The following is a 19,966-nucleotide window of genomic DNA, read 5'->3' as shown; positions in this document are numbered from 1 at the left end:
GTGATGATACCTGGTGGTCGTGTAAAAGTGAGCGTATCCTTCCCCACCGGTGGCACCCATCACAAACACATGCAAAGTCAAGTCAATTGTTCACCTGAAAAAAAACACCGGAACATATGGAACAAGAAAAAATTGCATTGGACATCATTTATATCACTGATGTGTTAAATTTGGGAATGTCCTCCACATATCTACCATAGGCAATGTATAACCTAAGGTCTTCTTGCCTTTTTGTATGTCTCAGTCCCCTCTATAAAAGCATACTCTACAGTGCAATCATTACAGCCAACTGTCCTTGCATCATAGAATTATGACACAAACTGTTCCCTTTTTCTGAATATTCAAAATTGATTATTGATTGGCTTTCCACCACCAGGGATGTGATCACTGGCTATCGGTTCAACGCCTCCAATGGAACTGCCGCAATTGTTTTGACACCAGACGAAACTTCAAATTTCACAAATGAAGTTAGGAATGGATTGCAGACATCTGACGTCCTTCGAGGACAAGGAATTGTGATATACCAAGGCTCCGTCCAGGGCCCAACGGACACGTACAGTGTTGATTTCGTTGGGGATGTTCCAGAAACACGAAAACAAGCTGTGTTAACTGACATTGAAAAGGCATGGAGGAACACCTTTCCTGGTAAATCTTAACCACTGTCTTGTTCAATGTGATTGTCTTACTATTTGGTTATGACTATTTGGAATTTGATAAATTTAATGGTGTGATGATATCGAACGTACGTTTCTTTATCAATGTACACAGCCTTCCAGTCTTGGTTTGTCAGTTCTATTAGTAACTGATTTTTAAAACAAACATTATTTTATCATAGTGTTTATGAAGATATTTGATGAAGTTTTATGTGGATATTAATATTATTCTAGTAAAACGTCTTCTTACACGATTTTATTATGTAATGTACCCGATGTTTCTCTTCATTTGTAGAATGCGGATGTGTGTTTCGTGCAAATATTGTTAAAATGGATGAATTCTTAGGAGATTTTGGGTAAGTGATAAGTAAACCCTGATACCAGCTGCCAGCAATTCTACATGTACAAGATTTATTCGTAAAACAGAGCTGTCGGTGTGGAGTTGTCTACCTTTTTACATTATTAAAAAATAAGAATGCATATTCATCTGGAAAAACATTTGAATTAAGGGATTACAGAATTGTTCCGATTCTGTAATGATTCTAATCTATTGTTTGGCTTTCTTAGTCTGCATGTTCACCCTAAATAAGTGTTTATGATAAAAATGATAATATCTAATTACATGATAAATATGTTTCAGTATCAAAGTGACCAGGATAAACTACAGGATGACCAAGGACGGACTCGTCCAGGACCCTAAAACAGTAATGCCTCCAACACGTCAGGTCTTCTACAACACAGTGCAGGGAGACGCCAGTGTCAACTCCATCTACTCCGGTGCCACACTCATCCCTTACAGCCAGCACCACAATGTGTTCCTGAGCAAGGTGGTGGACATGAGCAGTGACGAGGGGCAACAAGTCCTGGATCAGATCAGATCAACCTGGATCACATGGAGAAACACTTCTCCCGCAGGTGGGCATGGTGATGGCTTATGAGCGTGTACTTAAAACTGCTGTGTGAGACTCATTTGTATGACGTGTAAGGCTAAAAAAGATAATAGTCTTGGTTCTCAGGCACCGCTTGCATCATCATTAAGAAAAAAACACCCCCAAAATCCTTTATTATTTCATGTCCAATGGTACACTGTAGTCAAATTCTCTATTCCAGTATTTTACTCATCACGGAAAACATTTAAGTAGGGAGGCCCTTTCCCAGGTTGATTGTACACATTGTTTATTTGGTTACACAACTGTTTATTTGTTTACATACTAGCAAGAACACCCCACCCCATCCCCAAAAAATAAATAAAAATAATAATAATAACAATAAATAAAAAGACTCTGCCCATCGGCACTATATTTTCAAAAACCATTGCCTGAGAACCAATTCTTATATTTTTTAAGCCTAAGTGTAATTTAGACAACCCAATGAAGAATAAGTAAGGATGTTTTTTTGTGGTATTTTATTTTTATTTAATTTATTTTATTTAAACCAGGTCACTAACATATTAATATTCTTCCGTCATGTGGCATTCCTGACTTGAATACAGGGATATCCGATCAGTTAAAAACATAGGTTCTCTTTCAATTATGATTTTGTTGTTTCAGTTCCCGAAAATCTGAAATTGGCTCCAGTCGAAATCAAGCTTCTAAGACCACTTATTTACTACACTCAGGATGGGTATGTTCTGTGTGGAACTGGAAAAATGTATTATACTTGACAAAGTAGACACAATTTATTGATAGTAACTTCTTTAATTACTGTAAAGTCGACATTTTGGTATAGAAACTTATACCGTTGTCAAGCAAGGCTGAATGATGAACATGGTACAGAATATATATGGTAGGTGGAGGACTAACAGTAGAGGATTAACAGTAACAACAAATGCATACATGAGGGAGATTACCGTATTCGACGTAATAAGCGCCCCGCTCTAATAAGCGCCCACGGTGATATTTGCTTTTATTGGCTAGTGAACAATCCCAGTTAGCACCCCTTCCGATTGATCAATGTACACAAGACCTATTTATTTATATGCACCCTTAATTATGTGCAATTAAATTCTGAAAAATATATCTGTCGTGTATAATACGCACATACTTTTCTTTTGTATCATTTCGGGCTGTCAGGATAAACCACGAAATTTACGATCTTTCAATTCTGTTTTTTTCTCACTAAAATTATATTCTAATAAGAGCCCCCTATTTCTTATTTTGCGAGCGCCCTGGGCGCTTATTACGTTGAATACGGTAACATGAGTAGGTTATGTAATAATAACAACAGAAGGATAATACCGTAACAACATGATGGATGATCTTATATTCTGTTCCATGTTCATCATTCAGCCTTGGTTGACAACGGTATAAGTATAAATACCAAACATCGCCATTACAGTAAATAAAGAAGTTGTTATGCATAAATTGTGTCTACTTTGTCATCCGTCAACTTCTAAGTAATGCCCATCAAACAATTCAAATTGATTATAATTTTTTAGAATATAACCTTCACAGTTTTCTGGTGTACAGTTTTAGTAGCCATAAAATATATGTACCAGTATATAATGAATTTTAGTGTTTCAAAAGAAAACTTCACCTATATTACAAATAGTTTTTATGCAATTAAAATATCTTCATGTCATAAATCTCTTTTATTTGCACATTTCTAATTATTAATTAATTTACTTGTAGAAGACAACTGACCAAACTGGAGTATTTCGTCATATTGAATGGCACCAATGTCATTGGACCTCAACAACAGACAGACAGTGTCACCTTTACGGGGCCATTGTTCTGTGACTGTGAAGCAATTCCGGTTCCGTTTGTGGAGGTCAAAGGTCGCCTCTCTTCTGCACAGCTTCAGACCCTTGGTTTCAATCTTAATCCATCAGGTAAGCATTGAATTCTCTTCCATGAAACATGCATGACGTGGATATTTAGATATTGTAAACCACAGTTGTAAGTCACAGCACCATTGCTTAGATACTTCGTTTGATATTTCATGAATGATTTGTTTGTTTGTTGAATAAGGCCGCATTAAGCAATATTCCAGCTATATGACGTCGGTCAATAAATAATCGAGTCTGGCCCAGACAATCCAATGACTGACATCATGAGCTTCGATCTACATAATTGGGATACGATGACATGCATCAACCAAGTCATCGAGTCTGACCACTCAAATCCCATTAGTCGCCTCTTTTGACAAGCACAGTCACCTTTTATGGCAAGCATGAGTTGCTGAAGACCTATGCTACCCTGGATCTTAATGGATCTTTTGGTTGAAGATGTTACTGTGTGTGTACACATATATGTATCAACTTACTCCAAAGATTATTATGAATGATGATTTATCAGCCAACATATGACACATGTCATGTGTCATGTTTCAGATGGATCAGCAGTCAGCAGCGAGATGTTTTTCAATTCTAAAAAGTAAGTAGTAGCATATCCTTTAACCAAACATAACCTTCTCTATTCAAAATAGTCAGTGTACTTATCACATACAAATAATAACCATATGCTATAATATCATTTAATGTTTCCCATTCCAATGTTAAATGCATCCAGTGATATATCCTGAAGTAATAAGTCAAGATCATGTTTGAAACAAATATGTTGCACTTTACAGCGAGCCAGTGACACGAGTTTACTACAGACCTCCCGTATCTAACCCGGATGTAACATCAACTGTTATCAATCAGCAAAGGTTAAATCAAATATTAACCAATCAGAATCTTGAACAGCCTTCACTGCCAACAGAGAAGTTGTTTACCATCAATATTGCTGGGCGTACAGGAAATAATAACAGAAACGCCATCATTCAGATCCTCAAAAACCTTTGGGGTAAGTACCTTCGATGTATTCACTGTAGATGAAGCCAGTCCATCTTCAAAGTAGCCTACTGTATTCGATGTATTAAGCGCCCCGCTCTAATAAGCGCCCACAGCGAGATTTGCTGATATATTGGCTAGTGAACAATCCCAATGAGCACCCCTTCCGACCCCTGTTCGCATATAATACGCACCGCTTCCTTCCCCTATTCGTGTATAATACACACTCATGTGTTATATGCTCCCTATATTATTGGCAATAAATTTTTGAAACATATATCTGTCATACATAAACATTTCAGGCTGTCAGCATAAATCACGAAATTTATCTTTCAACTCTGTTTTTGCACCAAAATAATATTCTAATAAGAGCCCCCTATTTCTAATTTTGAGAGAGCCCTGGGCGCTTATTACGTCGAATACGGTAATTAGAGTAGCAGTAGCCAATTAATGTACTAAATGTAATAATTACCGTACTGTTACTAAATGTTGAGATCCAGTATTAACATTATGATAAAATGTTTTGTTTTGAAATTGTTGTTTCAGTGTCCTGCAATCATTCTATGTAATAATGTATATTTATCTGTCGCAGTTACAACCTTCAACGTCCCATCTGATTCCGTGTCTATTGATATCAAGACCATTGATGAGAATTATGTTAGTTCAACAAGGTATGATACAAAACAGCCAATTGGTAATAGTATTTGTGTACATTAACATATATAAGTACACTAAAGCATGGTGTTTGGCATTATTGGTTTGTTCGGATTATCGATATTAGTGTAAATTCAATATGCCGAGGCCATTCAGTTGTCCACAAACTGTCATAACGATAGTTTGTTTTGTTGTTTGTTTGTTGTAAATATAAGTAAATATATGTAAATAATTGAGTCTGGGCCAGACAATCCAGTGATTGATGTCATGAGCATCGATCCACGCAAATGGGATACAATGACATGCATCAACCAAGTCAGCGAGCCTGACCACCAAATCCCGTTAGTCGCCTCTTACGACAAGCATAGTCATCTTTCAAGGCAAGCATGGGTTGCTGAAGACCGGATCTTCCCGGATCCGGTAGAAATCACATTGGTGAAATTATATATTCCTGATGTTGCCTATGATATTTTACATCCATTCCAAACTTATTCACTATTTTCGTAGTTAAGAAATAGATTTGTTAAGGGAAACTATTCTTTTCCAGCAACGCACCGGTTACCCAGGTAACCTACACAGTGGCCATCCAAGGAGTGGATTCACACTTGACACAGTTTGAAGGAGTGGACCCTGGGACGCTCGGCCAATATTTGAGATCTATTGGGATTATTTTGGTTGAAGGAGATGTAGTCCGGGTACAGGGTAGAACCACACCTTCGTCAGGAACAGGACAAACCGCTAATCCAACAACACCGACAGGCACGACCAACACTGTCAACGTCATTGTCTTGAGGGGCAACGTCAGTGACAGCTATCGGGCAGCCGTAGAGGAACTTCTGCAGAATGCACTGAATAAAACCAAGAATGGTAAGTAACAGTCGGACATTGTCAGTGACTGAACATCAGCAAATCTTAAAAAAAATAATAAAAAAGATCTTCATATTCCTCATTCCAACAAAACGAAATGCCCTGACTGCCTATATATATATAGGCGTTGATACTGCCTCTAGATGATTTACTGTAAATCTGGGAATTAATGCATCTACAAATTAATACGACTGCTGACCCCTAGCCCAAAATGCAACTCAATGTCAATCTTAGAATTATAGAACTCTTGACCCCAGCAGTGATAACTCACCTGATGTCTATTCTGTAATCCTATTCTTTGACTGACATTGTTATATACTTGTTACAACTGCTGCTCAATAAACCAGCTTTGTGTTTATATATTCAAGTTGGTATTTCCGCTATTCAGAGTGGGCAGTTAGGCCGTCTTATTGTTGACAGTCATTTTGGAGACATAAATGCCAAAGGCTCGGCAAAAACAGATTAACAACTACTCCGTTGATATTTCCCATATTAAAAAACAGTCGTGATGAATCCTCTATATATATGTAAATCAGATACAAACTTATGTACTTCTTGTATTGCAGGTCCCTCCTGTTGTATACAGCTGTATGTCATTGAACAATCAACAATCTTTGATCCAAATGGGTGAGTAGGAAAAATGTCAAATATGCATTTCAGATACATGTAACAAGCCAGATCCCTAGACATCTTTTTGAGCGATTGAGTTTTTGCTCTTGGGTTTCTATTTTAATTGGGTTATTACATTTTTCATTTGGTAACCAAAAATTTTTCACTCATCTATTCATCACTCTATTTGGTTTTTCCCAAAATTTTAAGATTTAAAAAAAATGAAATAAAATGTTTTAGATGTATATAACTGTTCTTAATATATAGGCTTGACTCGGAAAGTGAATTAGCTCGTAATTGTATTTTGGAAATTAGCTCCTTTGTACGCATGCTGAACAAGCTTCATTTGGTATTTACACAAGCTGTTTTATACATTTGAGTTTTTCATTTAATGCATGAGTTTCTGTACGCAAGTTAATTGAAAGTAATTGGGTTTTGAATAGTTCTGGGGGTATTTTACGCAAATATGCAGCCTTTCTGTAGCTCTGACAAGCAATCAGTCGTTCAAGCACATTATCCTGAAGAAAATCTTTATCAAGACCTTGTTGTTCTCTTGCAGTGATGTCCTCACTAGTTATCGTTTTAACGCCACCAACAGCAGTGCGCCAGTCATGCTGACTCCCGAAGAAATTGCAAATTTCACATATGAAGTGAGCAATGGTTTACAGACATCTGAAGTCCTCCGAGGACAAGGAATTGTGATATACCAAGGCCCCGTGCAGGGCCCAACGAACACGTATAGTGTTGATTTCGTTGGGGATGTACCAGAAACACGAAAACAAGCTGTGTTAACTGATATAATAAAGGCATGGATGAACGCTTATCCAGGTAGGCAGCATACTATTGTAACGTATAGTTTGTTTCTATTACATGAACCATCGACTAATGCAAGGGATACATTTTGTTGATGCTATTTATATATTTAGCAACAAATCCTTTGCCTGTAGTTAATGCTAACAATTATGTTTTGTTTGTAGACTGCAGATGTGAGTTTAATGCCAATGTTGTACGGACGGATGAATTCGCAGGAGATTTCGGGTATGTTATTATGTATCAATTCTGACATGATTCGTGTACTACGTTAACAATTGTACCTAGATTTCATGAACAAAGCCACAATGTGTTTGAAGTCAATATGAAATGTGCGCGTCGTTTATAATCAGGTGGATAATACTATTTCTTCATAACACAGCATCAAGGTAACCAGGGTATACTACACAATCACAAAGGACGGACTCGTCCAGGACCCTAAAACAGTAATGCCCCCAACACGTCAGGTCTTCTACAACACAGTGCAGGGAGACGCCAGTGTCAACTCCATCTACTCCGGTGCCACACTCATCCCTTACAGCCAGCACCACAATGTGTTCCTGAGCAAGGTGGTGGACATGAGCAGTGACGAAGGGCAACAAGTCCTGGATCAGATAAGATCGACCTGGATCACATGGAGAAACACTTCTCCCGCAGGTGGGCATGGTGATGGCTTATGAGCGTGTACTTAAAACTGCTGTGTGAGACTCATTTGTATGACGTGTAAGGCTAACAAAGATAATAGTCTTGGTTCTCAGGCACCGCTTGCATCATCATTAAGAAAAAAACACCCCCAAAATCCTTTATTATTTCATGTCCAATGGTACACTGTAGTCAAATTCTCTATTCCAGTATTTTACTCATCACGGAAAACATTTATGTAGGGAGGCCCTTTCCCAGGTTGATTGTACACATTGTTTATTTGGTTACACAACTGTTTATTTGTTTACATACTAGCAAGAACACCCCACCCCATCCCCAAAAAATAAATATTATAATAATAATAATAATAATAATAATAATAATAATAATAATAAAAATGATAATAATAATAAATAAAAAGACTCTGCCCATCGGCACTATATTTTCAAAAACCATTGCCTGAGAACCAATTCTTATATTTTTTAAGCCTCAGTGTAATTTAGACAACCCAATGAAGAATAAGTAAGGATGTTTTTATGTGGTATTTTATTTTTATTTAATTTATTTTATTTAAACCAGGTCACTAACATATTAATATTCTTCCGTCATGTGACAACATTGTGTTCCTGACTTGTATACAGGGATATCCGATCAGTTAAAAACATAGGTTCTCTTTCAATTATGATTTTGTTGTTTCAGTTCCCGAAAATCTGAAATTGGCTCAAGTCGAAATCAAGCTTCTAAGACCACTTATTTACTACACTCAGGATGGGTATGTTCTGTGTGGAACTGGAAAAATGTATTATACTTGACAAAGTAGACACAATTTATTGATAGCAACTTCTTTAATTACTGTAAAGTCGACATTTTGGTATAGAAACTTATACCGTTGTCAAGCAAGGCTGAATGATGAACATGGTACAGAATATATATGGTAGGTGGAGGATTAGCAGTAGAGGATTAACAGTAACAACAAATGCATACATGACGGAGATTAACATGAGTAGGTTATGTGATAATAACAACAGAAGGATAATACCGTAACAACCTGATGGACAATCTTGTATTCTGTTCCATGTGCATCATTCAGCCTTGGTTGACGACGGTATAAGTATAAATACCAAACATCGCCATTACAGTAAATAAAGAAGTTGTTATGCATAAATTGTGTCTACTTTGTCATCTGTTAACTTCTACGTAATGCCTATCAAACAATTCAAATAGATTATATTTTTTCAGAATATAACCTTCACAGTTTTCTGGTGTACAGTTTTAGTAGCTATAAAATATATGTACCGGTATATAATGAATTTTAGTGTTTCAAAAGAAAACTTCACCTATATTACAAATAGTTTTTATGCAATTAAGATATCTTCATGTCATAAATCTCTTTTATTTGCATATTTCTAATTATTAATTAATTTACTTGTAGAAGACAACTGACCAAACTGGAGTATTTCGTCATATTGAATGGCACCAATGTCATTGGACCTCAACAACAGACAGACAGTGTCACCTTTACGGGGCCATTGTTCTGTGACTGTGAAGCAATTCCGGTTCCGTTTGTGGAGGTCAAAGGTCGCCTCTCTTCTGCACAGCTTCAGACCCTTGGTTTCAATCTTAATCCATCAGGTAAGCATTGAATTCTCTTCCATGAAACATGCATGAAGTGGATATTGAGATATTGTACACCACAGTTGTAAATGATAGCACCATTGCTTAGATACTTCGTTTGATATTTTATGAATGATTTGTTTGTTTGTTGTTTAATGCTGCACTAAGCAATATTCCAGCTATATGATGGCAGCCTGTAAATAATCGAGTCTGGCCCAGACAATCCAATGATTGACATCATGAGCTTCGATCAACGTAATTGGGATACGATGACATGCATCAACCAAGTCATCGAGTCTGACCACCCAATCCCATTAGTCGCTCATTTGACAAGCACAGTCGCCTTTTATGGCAAGCATGAGTTGTTGAAAACCTATGCTACCCTGGATCTTAATGGATCTTTTGGTTGAAGATGTTACTGTGTGTGTACACATATATGTATCAACTTACTCCAAAGATTATTATGAATGATGATTTATCAGCCAACATATGACACATGTCATGTGTCATGTTTCAGATGGATCAGCAGTCAGCAGCGAGATGTTTTTCAATTCTAAAAAGTAAGTAGTAGCATATCCTTTAACCAAACATAACCTTCTCTATTCAAAATAGTCAGTGTACTTATCACATACAAATAATAACCATATGCTATAATATCATTTAATGTTTCCCATTCCAATGTTAAATGCATCCAGTGATATATCCTGAAGTAATAAGTCAAGATCATGTTTGAAACAAATATGTTGCACTTTACAGCGAGCCAGTGACACGAGTTTACTACAGACCTCCCGTATCTAACCCGGATGTAACATCAACTGCTATCAATCAGCAAAGGTTAAATCAAATATTAACCAATCAGAATCTTGAACAGCCTTCACTGCCAACAGAGAAGTTGTTTACCATCAATATTGCTGGGCGTACAGGAAATAATAACAGAAACGCCATCATTCAAATCCTCAAAAACCTTTGGGGTAAGTACCTTCGATGTATTCACTGTAGATGAAACCAGCCCATCTTCAAAGTAGCCTAATAAGAGTAGCGGTAGCCACTTAATGTAATAATTACCACACAGTTACTAAATGTTGAGATCCATTATTAATATCATGATAAAATGTTTTGTTTTGAATTTGTTGTTTCAGTGTCCTGCAATCATTCTATGTAATAATGTATATTTATCTGTCGCAGTTACAACCTTCAACGTCCCATCTGATTCCGTGTCTATTGATATCAAGACCATTGATGAGAATTATGTTAGTTCAACAAGGTATGATACAAAACAGCCAATTGGTAATACTATTTGTGTACTTTATCACATATAGGTAAATTAAAGCATGGTGTTTGGCATTATTGGTTTGTTCGGATTATCAATATTAGTGTAAATTCAATATGCCGAGGCCATTCAGTGGTCCACAAATTGACATAACGATAGTTTGTTTTGTTGTTTGTTTGTTGTTTAATGCCGCACTCAGGAATATTCCAGCTATATGACGGCGGTCTGTAAATAATTGAGTCTGGACCAGGCAATCCAGTGATTGATGTCATGAGCAACGATCCACTCAAATGGGATACAATGACATGCATCAAGCGAGTCAGCGAGCCTGACCACCCAATCCCGTTAGGCGCCTCTTATGATAAGCATAGTCATCTTTCAAGGCAAGCATGGGTTGCTGAAGACCTATTCTTCCCGGATCCGGTAGAAATCACATTGGTGAAATTGTATATTCCTGATGTTGCCCATGATATTTTACATCCATTCCAAACTTATTCACTATTTTCGTAGTTAAGAAATAGATTTGTTAAGGGAAACTATTCTTTTCCAGCAACGCACCGGTTACCCAGGTAACCTACACAGTGGCCATCCAAGGAGCAGATTCACACTTGACACAGTTTGAAGGAGTGGACCCTGGGACGCTCGCCCAATATTTCAGATCCTTTGGGATTATTTTGGTTGAAGGAGACGTAGTCCGGGTACAGGGTAGAACCACACCTTCGTCAGGAACAGGACAAACCGCTAATCCAACAACACCGACAGGCACGACCAACACTGTCAACGTCATTGTCTTGAGGGGCAACGTCAGTGACAGCTATCGGGCAGCCGTAGAAGAACTTCTGCAGAATGCACTGAATAAAACCAAGAATGGTAAGTAACGTTCGGACATTGTCAGTGAATGAAAATCAGCAAATCTTGAAAAAATAATAATAAAGATCTTCATATTCCTCATAACAAAATGAAATGCCCTGACTGCCTATATATATATAGGCGTTGATACTGCCTCTAGATGATTTACTGTAAATCTGGGAATTAATGCATCTACAAATTAATACGACTGCTGACCCCTAGCCCAAAATGCAACTCAATATCAATCTTAGAATTATAGAACTCTTGACCCCAGCAGTGATAACTCACCTGATGTCTATTCTGTAATTCCTATTCTTTGACTGACATTGTTATATACTTGTTACAACTGCTGCTTAATAAACCAGCTTTGTGTTTATATTCAAGTTGGTATTTCCGCTATTCAGAGTGTGCAATGAGGCCGTCTCATTGTTGACAGTCATTTTGGAGACATAAATGTCAAAGGCTCGGCAAAAACAGATTAACAACTACTCGGTTGATATTTCCCATATTAAAAAAACAGTCGTGATGAATCCTCTATATATATGTAAATCAGATACAAACTTATGTACTTCTTGTATTGCAGGTCCCTCCTGTTGTATACAGCTGTATGTCATTGAACAATCAACAATCTTTGATCCAAATGGGTGAGTAGGAAAAATGTCAAATATGCATTTCAGATACATGTAACAAGCCAGATCCCTAGACAACTTTTTGAGCAATTGAGTTTTTGCTCTTGGGTTTCTATTTTAATTGGGTTATTACATTTTTCATTTGGTAACCAAAAATCTTTCACTTATCTATTCATCACTCTATTGGGTTTTTCCCAAAATTAGCAAACATTTTAAGATTTAAAAAAAATGAAATAATGTTTTAGATGTATATAACTGTTCTTGATATATAGGCTTGACTCGGAAAGTGAATTAGCTCGTAATTGTATTTTGGAAATTAACTCCTTTGTACGCATGCTGAGAAAGCTTCATTGGGTATTTACACAAGCTGTTTTATACATTTGAGTTTTTTCATTTAATGCATGCGTTTCTGTACGCAAGTTAATTGAGAGTAATTGGGTTTAGAATAGTTCTGGGGGTATTTTAAGTAAATACGCTGCTTATCTGTAGCTCTGACAAGCAATCAGTCGTTCAAGCACATTATCCTGGAGAAAATCTTTATCAAGACCTTGTTGTTCTCTTGCAGTGATGTCCTCACTAGTTATCGTTTTAACGCCACCAACAGCAGTGCGCCAGTCATGTTGACTCCTGAAGAAATTGCAAATTTCACATACGAAGTGAGCAATGGTTTACAGACATCTGAAGTCCTCCGAGGACAAGGAATTGTGATATACCAAGGCCCCGTGCAGGGCCCAGCGGACACGTATAGTGTTGATTTCGTTGGGGATGTACCAGAAACACGAAAACAAGCTGTGTTAACTGATATAATAAAGGCATGGATGAACGCTTATCCAGGTAGGCACCCTACTACTGTAACATATAGTTTGTTTCTATTACATGAACCATCGACTAATGCAAAGGATACATTTTATTGATGCTATTTATATATTTAGCAACACATCCTTTGCCTGTAATTAATGCTAACAATTATGTTTTGTTTGTAGACTGCAGATGTGAGTTTAATGCCAATGTTGTACGGACGGATGAATTCGCAGGAGATTTCGGGTATGTTATTATGTATCAATTCTGACACGATTCGTGTACTACATTAACAATTGTACCTAGATTTCATGAACAAAGCCACAATGTGTTTGAAGTCAATATGAAACGTGAGCGTCGTTTATAATCAGGTGGATAATACTATTTCTTCATAACACAGCATCAAGATAACCAGGGTATACTACACAATCACAAAGGACGGAAAAGTCCAGGACCCTAAAACAGTAACGCCTCCAACACGTCAGGTCTTCTACAACACTGTGCAGGGAGACGCCAGTGTCAACTCCATCTACTCCGGTGCCACACTCATCCCTTACAGCCAGCACCACAATGTGTTCCTGAGCAAGGTGGTGGACATGAGCAGTGACGAGGGGCAACAAGTCCTGGATCAGATCAGATCAACCTGGATCACATGGAGAAGCACTTCTCCTGCAGGTGGGCATGTTGATGGCTTGTGCATGTGCTTGTCCTTCTGTACTAGAAGACTCGTGTGAGCAATTTGGTATGACTTTGGTGTGATTAATTTTGTACCCGATGAAATGCAAAATAAGGTATTTTTTTAAGATATTGAACTTAAATCATTTGCCAAAATCTAATAGATTTTTTGTTTATGTATGTACCAGTATGGATGGCTGATTTTATGAAACACTATAATTATTATTATCATTATCATAATTGGGGATACGGGTGGCCCAGTTGTAAAAGGATTGGCATGGAGTAGCTTCCCTTAGGTGTACCTTGATCCTGAATTTGAATCACAGATTCGCGAAATCACCTTGCCCCCAGGGTGTGTTAGAGTGGTAAACGTCTAAAACCTGCAACACGTTGATTTTGAGCTACTACTGCTGCTGCTACTACTGCTATTATTATTATTTCTTGCTAGGCTTATTTTAACATCATGTTTCAGTGCCCGAAAACCTAAGACAGGCTCCCGTCGAAATCAGGCTTTTGAGACCTTTGATTTACTACACACAGGATGGGTAAGTACAATTTAACATGTGTTTTACGCAATGTTATAGGACAGCTTAATGCACTTTTTCAAATGAAGGGTCACAAGTTTATCACATAGATAATTATATAGTCATAGGGAAGAGGAATATTGTACGTGTTTCGTGCATGACCAGGGATTATATACGTACGCGAGAGAGAGACCACGGTAATCGAGAATTTGTCAAAATATGTTTTGAAGCGTAGTCGCCAATTTGAAATTTGTGCTGTAAAGCACGAGAAAGCTGCCTTCTGATTGGTCATTCTATTGGTCGGTCAAAGTTCGCGCAAGGTCGGTCTGACGAGACCCGTAATGGGATGTCCTCAGATCTTTGTTTAGCGGTAGCGAGAACTAAGATCTGATTTTAATGAGATTGAATATGAACGTGCTCAGCCCCACGTTGGTCGACAATGTAGCGGCCATAAAATTTCCGAGTCCCATGATGGTATTGGAACCACGGACCTTCTGATCCGAGGTCGGACGCCTTGTCCACATGACCAAAGAGGTTAACCCTGTCAGCAAGCTGACAAGGTAAGGATGTCATCTGTGGGACGACTCCACGCCCTGCTACACATGCAAAGGTGCTCCCCAAGTACAAAGTTCGGCTTCAAAGAAAAGAAAAATAGAAACTCACCTGTATATCTCAATAACATTGTTGAAGGTCCCCATAATGTAATGTTCTTCGTCCAATATTCTCCTTCTGATTGAAAGTCTATGGGTAGTACTCATAGCTTAAAGAGTCATACAGATTATTGAGGTTTTTTTTTATTGAAACGCGCATATATATTTATATATATTAACAAGTTATTGAACCTTATATTGAATACATTCTGTTTCAGGAGGCAACTGACGAAACTGGAGTATTTTGTTATTTTGAATGGCACCACTGTCATTGGACCTCAGCCACAGACAGACAGTGTCACCTTTACTGGGCCATTGTTCTGTGACTGTAACGCAATTCCGGTTCCGTTCATAGAAGTCAAAGGTCGCCTGTCGCCTGATGAACTTAAGACCCTTGGATCTACTCTCAATCCCTCAGGTTGGAGCCACACACATTATAAGGACATGTGTACCGAATATGACTCGATGTGATATTCAGATGATCGTCAACTGTACAATAATTAATGGAAATTTATTATGATTATGGAAAGAGTTTTGTAGCTTAGATTAACATAAGTATCGAACTATCGAGGTCATAGATTGTCAATAATAAAAAAGCTTGTTTAATTTTGCTCTCTTTGAAATAGATTTTATTTGTTTCAGCTGGAGCGGTCACAATGAGTGAAATGTTCATCAGTTCCAACAAGTGAGTTTAAATATTGTATATCGCTGTGTATATGGAGTTTTTCGTACCTAGAATTTGGGGGCTTTCAAGGGGGGTAGTCTTATACACAGGGTTGAAAAGTTTTGATGTTTTTCTCCCCAACACAAAGACATTACTGTGAGCACGTAACATCAGAAATACCATGTCAACAAATATTTGACAGTATCAAGATATACAATTTGTAGCCAATGCCTGTACATGCAATTACGTGTACTATTGCATGTTAAAATGAGCGCATTCATGTGGAAACAGTATGAAGTAAGTATTCTCATGATTGTAAATGAATAACGTCGACGCCATAGAAAAATAAGACTCAGTTATCCCATATGAAACAGATTTTGTTGGTCGTAAAAGCAAAATAGCGTTGAAAATTTTAGGAAATGATCTCTAAATTTAGTGATGACCCGGGCGTTCCCAAAAGGTAAGCATGCCCTACCTGTAGAATGAAACATGGATAATGTTTTTAATGAAATAATATACGAAATGCTTACAGCGAGCCAGTGACACGAGTGTACTACAGACCCCCCATATCAGGCCCAGATGTCACATCAACAGCTGTCAGTCAGCAGACTCTGAATCAAATATTAACCAATTGGAATCTGGAACAGCCTACAATGCCGACAGAAAAGTCCTTTGCACTGAACTTTGCCGGTCGTATTGGCGACAATGACAGAAGTGCCATCCAACAAACAATACGAAATCTTTGGGGTAAGTTGATATATATGCACATGTAACTTTCTTCCTCATATGCACTGCAAATGTTATCGAGGAAAGTGAGTGAGCATGGTTTTATGCCGCTTTTAGCAATATTCAAGAAATATCACAATGGCGGGCACCTAACTGGGAAACCATACCCGTGCCTTTGGCGTGAGAAGTAAACGCTTTAATTCTTGTGGAAAGAATCATTTACTTAATTACCCTTGGTACAAGTAACATTTGACAATTTGGTTTCATTGTACTGGTACATCACATCTTACATTGAATTATAACCTTACCATATCATTATTTTTTGTTAATTGCTTATTATGTTTTGTTTGCATGAGCGAGTATGGTTTTACTCACTGTACCCATGTTCGATTCGAACCGGGCCTTCGGCGTGGCGAGCATATGTTTTGCTCTTAAACTAACCACAAATCAATTCGCAAAAAAATGATTATGAATAACTCCACGGGGCTGATTGCCCAGTCCACTTATAGCATACCACACCAGACAAAACTGGAGATGGCTAAATATTATTTAGACTAAAAACATCATGTCTTTCAGTTGACAATACAATTATTCACGTTAATATGTAGGGCTGGGACGAGTCTAAATTTAGTACCCGGGTACCCACCCACCTATTACCTGACCCTACCCGGGTACCCGCTAGAGGTGTCAAGAGATGTCCGATTGGGAAATCTTTTACCGTAGCCCTGGCGAAATGTATTTAGATACACGTATAACACGATCAGGTCATGCATACACTGAAGTTGACTGAAGTTCATATTTATTCAAACAAGTCAGAGGAAATGCGTGCATAGTCAGAAAGAAATGCAAACATTAGTGACTTGTAGTGTAACCAAAGAGTTTTAGATAATTGTTGTCACTAAACAGTATATCACGTGACTAACCACGGGCCCGAGTAGTGCTGATACTCAGTACTCACCCGACCCGAGTACCCGAGTTACCTGTCCCAGCCCTATTAAAATGGTTATATATTTTTCAGGTTCTACATTCAACATCTCAGCCAACCGTCTGAGTGTTGATATAAAGAGTATGGATGATAGTTACGTCAGCTCAGCAAGGTAACATCTTGACATCGGTATTCTGTCGTATTAATTTCATTTTAATGTTTTACCTTGTATCTAATGTTATGGCTACCATGAGCAATATCATTCGTTTGGCAGCCAGGTCGTGTTTATTCTACCAAAATGAATCTTTATGACTTACATATTCACCGCACTGGTGGCGTTAAAAGTCACACTCACCCATCCCCTCCATTATTCAAGAATATAAATGTCTTCATGAGGTAAGAACATTGACCGATGTCGTTTTGAACGACTTTCTACGACTGGATACTGCATGGATACAGCTGCGTGGTAGCTGCTTGATAGCTTCATGAATTTCCACCATACCACATACCACCATCTTTCTATTTCTTTGACAACACCAAAAGAATGATTCTGAGACGTTAACTTGCGACAGGTGAAACAAATATGGAAGGCAAAACTGCTCTTATTCTTATTATTCTTGGGTGGAGGTCTTGAATCTGTTTGTAAATAGGGCAACATGTTCAACCGATACTCTTTTACAGCAACACACCTGTGACCCGGGTCATCTACACAGTAACCATACAAGGAGCGGACTCTCGCTGGACACAGTTTGAAGGAGTCGACCCTGGCACGCTAGGCCAATATTTCAGATCTAACGGCTTCACCTTGGTTGAAGGAAATGTTGAAAGAACCACACAGACAACCTCAGGAACAGGATCGACGGCCACAACACCATCCCCGACAGACATGACCAACCTGGATAGCGTTATCTATCTGACTGGCGACATCAGCGACAACAATCAGGCTGCTATGGAGGAAATCTTGAAGAATGCTCTCAATAAAACAAAGAACGGTAAACAGATGAATAAAGATTGTTATTCCATCCATATGGACTTCATGTTTATGTACATACTTATATAACTCCGCAGGGGTGAATAATAAAAATGTGTAGAAAGCGTGCATTCTTCCATCTTCCAGAGGCAAGGGAGGTAACTGACTTTAAAAGTCCAGTTTCCACCCTTGCCGAACTAGGCTGGAATTCCTGGGCTCCACCATAGCGCCAACAGTGGTTATTACGAGATATGTCCCTTCTAAGCCTCTCATATGGACCAATCAGATTCCACCTCTCGTATCACTTGCATTTGCTTCAAACAAAATGGCGACTTTCAAGATCTATATTGTGATAAAACAGGTTTTACATAGCGAAGTGCATTAAATCACGTGAGTACCTTGATTAAAAACATGAAAAGACTTGGAAAATATCTGTTGACAACGAGTTGGCGGTGCACATGCTTTGCAAATCCTGCAATCGACAGAAATCAGCATGACATTTAACGAACCGGATTTCGATTTCGGTGCGCGATTTCGATTGGACTATGCATTGACTCGTAAGTCCAGCCAAAATGTAACTCCATAATACCAGCCTAGTTCGGCAAGGGTGGAAACTGGACTTTTATAGTTAGTTAACTCACTTGCCTCGGGAAGATGGCATTCTTCTGGGGGAAAATAATCGATGAGTACTATTTATTCATAAAAAAGTTAGAAACACTATTCAGTATAATAGTATTTTGATAGCCTTGTATTGGTACTTGTATTGGTATCGATCGGTTCATAATGGTTGTTAGTGAGTAAATACATGCATTGTATTTTATACAAAATAACACAAATAACTGTATTATTCCAGGGCCTGCTTGTTGCATAGAGCTACACATCACTGACAAGACAAACTACTTGGACACTGCAGGGTAAGTAATGTTATGCATCAATAGAAAGGAAAATATGGCAACAAAAATTAGTCCCTTCATTGTGTTAGGAAAGTATGAGTAAAGTTAAAAATACTTTTCCTTCATGAACAGAAACATCATCACTGCCTACCGGTATAACGCCACCAATGGAAGTACTCCCATCGTCTTGACGCCCACAGAAAAGGACAATTTCACCAGAGAGGTGAACAATGAACTCCAAACATCGGGACTCTTCCGAGGACAAGGAATACAAGTATACCAAGGCTTTATACAAGCTCCCACAAGCACATACACTGTTGATTTCATAGGCGAAATGACCCAGGCCCAACGAGGAGCCGTTATAACTGATATCGAGAAAGCATGGCGTAGCTCTAATCCCGGTGAGTGTATTGACAGTGAACATATCTTAATATATAAGGGCTCATAAAAGTGGTCAATAGTAGAGTAAGTGTGGAAACAATGTGCTGTGCACAGCTCTGCCCTTAGCCGTCTCGGATCCGCTTCTTTTGAGGTCGAGTCTCAGATTGGCAATACAATTGAATATCAGCATCTTACCCATTCTGGCTCGTTTTACCAAAGTGGCGCCAAGGGGATTCCAGTTTAGAAGTGGTCCCCAACAACATATAGGGGTGACCAAGTGGATTGGGTAGACCCCGACGTTGTTCACAATATCAATCACTGGTTTGTCTGGTCCAGATTTGATTATTTACAGGTCACCGTCATATAGCTCGATTATTGCTGAGTACGGTAT

General features: G+C 38.2%; 1 protein-coding gene across 1 annotated transcript in view; it reads left to right on the top strand.

Annotated features, from left to right (window-relative positions):
* Window positions 1-19,966, top strand: part of LOC124142330 — a 50,099-nt gene that overhangs the window by 14,320 nt on the left and 15,813 nt on the right. The window contains exons 21-51 of the mRNA XM_048399391.1: window positions 377-645; window positions 949-1,009; window positions 1,294-1,568; window positions 2,204-2,276; window positions 3,284-3,483; window positions 3,985-4,027; window positions 4,224-4,438; window positions 5,018-5,096; window positions 5,627-5,946; window positions 6,513-6,573; window positions 7,115-7,383; window positions 7,533-7,593; window positions 7,748-8,022; window positions 8,707-8,779; window positions 9,440-9,639; window positions 10,139-10,181; window positions 10,378-10,592; window positions 10,807-10,885; window positions 11,442-11,761; window positions 12,324-12,384; window positions 12,935-13,203; window positions 13,353-13,413; window positions 13,568-13,842; window positions 14,315-14,387; window positions 15,235-15,434; window positions 15,659-15,701; window positions 16,213-16,427; window positions 17,425-17,503; window positions 18,013-18,323; window positions 19,155-19,215; window positions 19,327-19,595. Coding sequence (XP_048255348.1) covers window positions 377-645; window positions 949-1,009; window positions 1,294-1,568; window positions 2,204-2,276; window positions 3,284-3,483; window positions 3,985-4,027; window positions 4,224-4,438; window positions 5,018-5,096; window positions 5,627-5,946; window positions 6,513-6,573; window positions 7,115-7,383; window positions 7,533-7,593; window positions 7,748-8,022; window positions 8,707-8,779; window positions 9,440-9,639; window positions 10,139-10,181; window positions 10,378-10,592; window positions 10,807-10,885; window positions 11,442-11,761; window positions 12,324-12,384; window positions 12,935-13,203; window positions 13,353-13,413; window positions 13,568-13,842; window positions 14,315-14,387; window positions 15,235-15,434; window positions 15,659-15,701; window positions 16,213-16,427; window positions 17,425-17,503; window positions 18,013-18,323; window positions 19,155-19,215; window positions 19,327-19,595 — 5,048 coding nt within the window. The remainder of the gene's footprint in view (window positions 1-376; window positions 646-948; window positions 1,010-1,293; window positions 1,569-2,203; window positions 2,277-3,283; window positions 3,484-3,984; window positions 4,028-4,223; window positions 4,439-5,017; window positions 5,097-5,626; window positions 5,947-6,512; window positions 6,574-7,114; window positions 7,384-7,532; window positions 7,594-7,747; window positions 8,023-8,706; window positions 8,780-9,439; window positions 9,640-10,138; window positions 10,182-10,377; window positions 10,593-10,806; window positions 10,886-11,441; window positions 11,762-12,323; window positions 12,385-12,934; window positions 13,204-13,352; window positions 13,414-13,567; window positions 13,843-14,314; window positions 14,388-15,234; window positions 15,435-15,658; window positions 15,702-16,212; window positions 16,428-17,424; window positions 17,504-18,012; window positions 18,324-19,154; window positions 19,216-19,326; window positions 19,596-19,966) is intronic.

This window comes from Haliotis rufescens, unplaced genomic scaffold (genome assembly GCF_023055435.1).
Source record: "Haliotis rufescens isolate VD_foot unplaced genomic scaffold, xgHalRufe1.0.p SCAF_2, whole genome shotgun sequence".
In the NCBI taxonomy this organism is placed as follows: Eukaryota; Metazoa; Mollusca; class Gastropoda; order Lepetellida; family Haliotidae; genus Haliotis; species Haliotis rufescens.
Note: the sequence above shows the minus strand (reverse complement) of the source record. Positions and strands in the feature narration are given on the sequence as shown.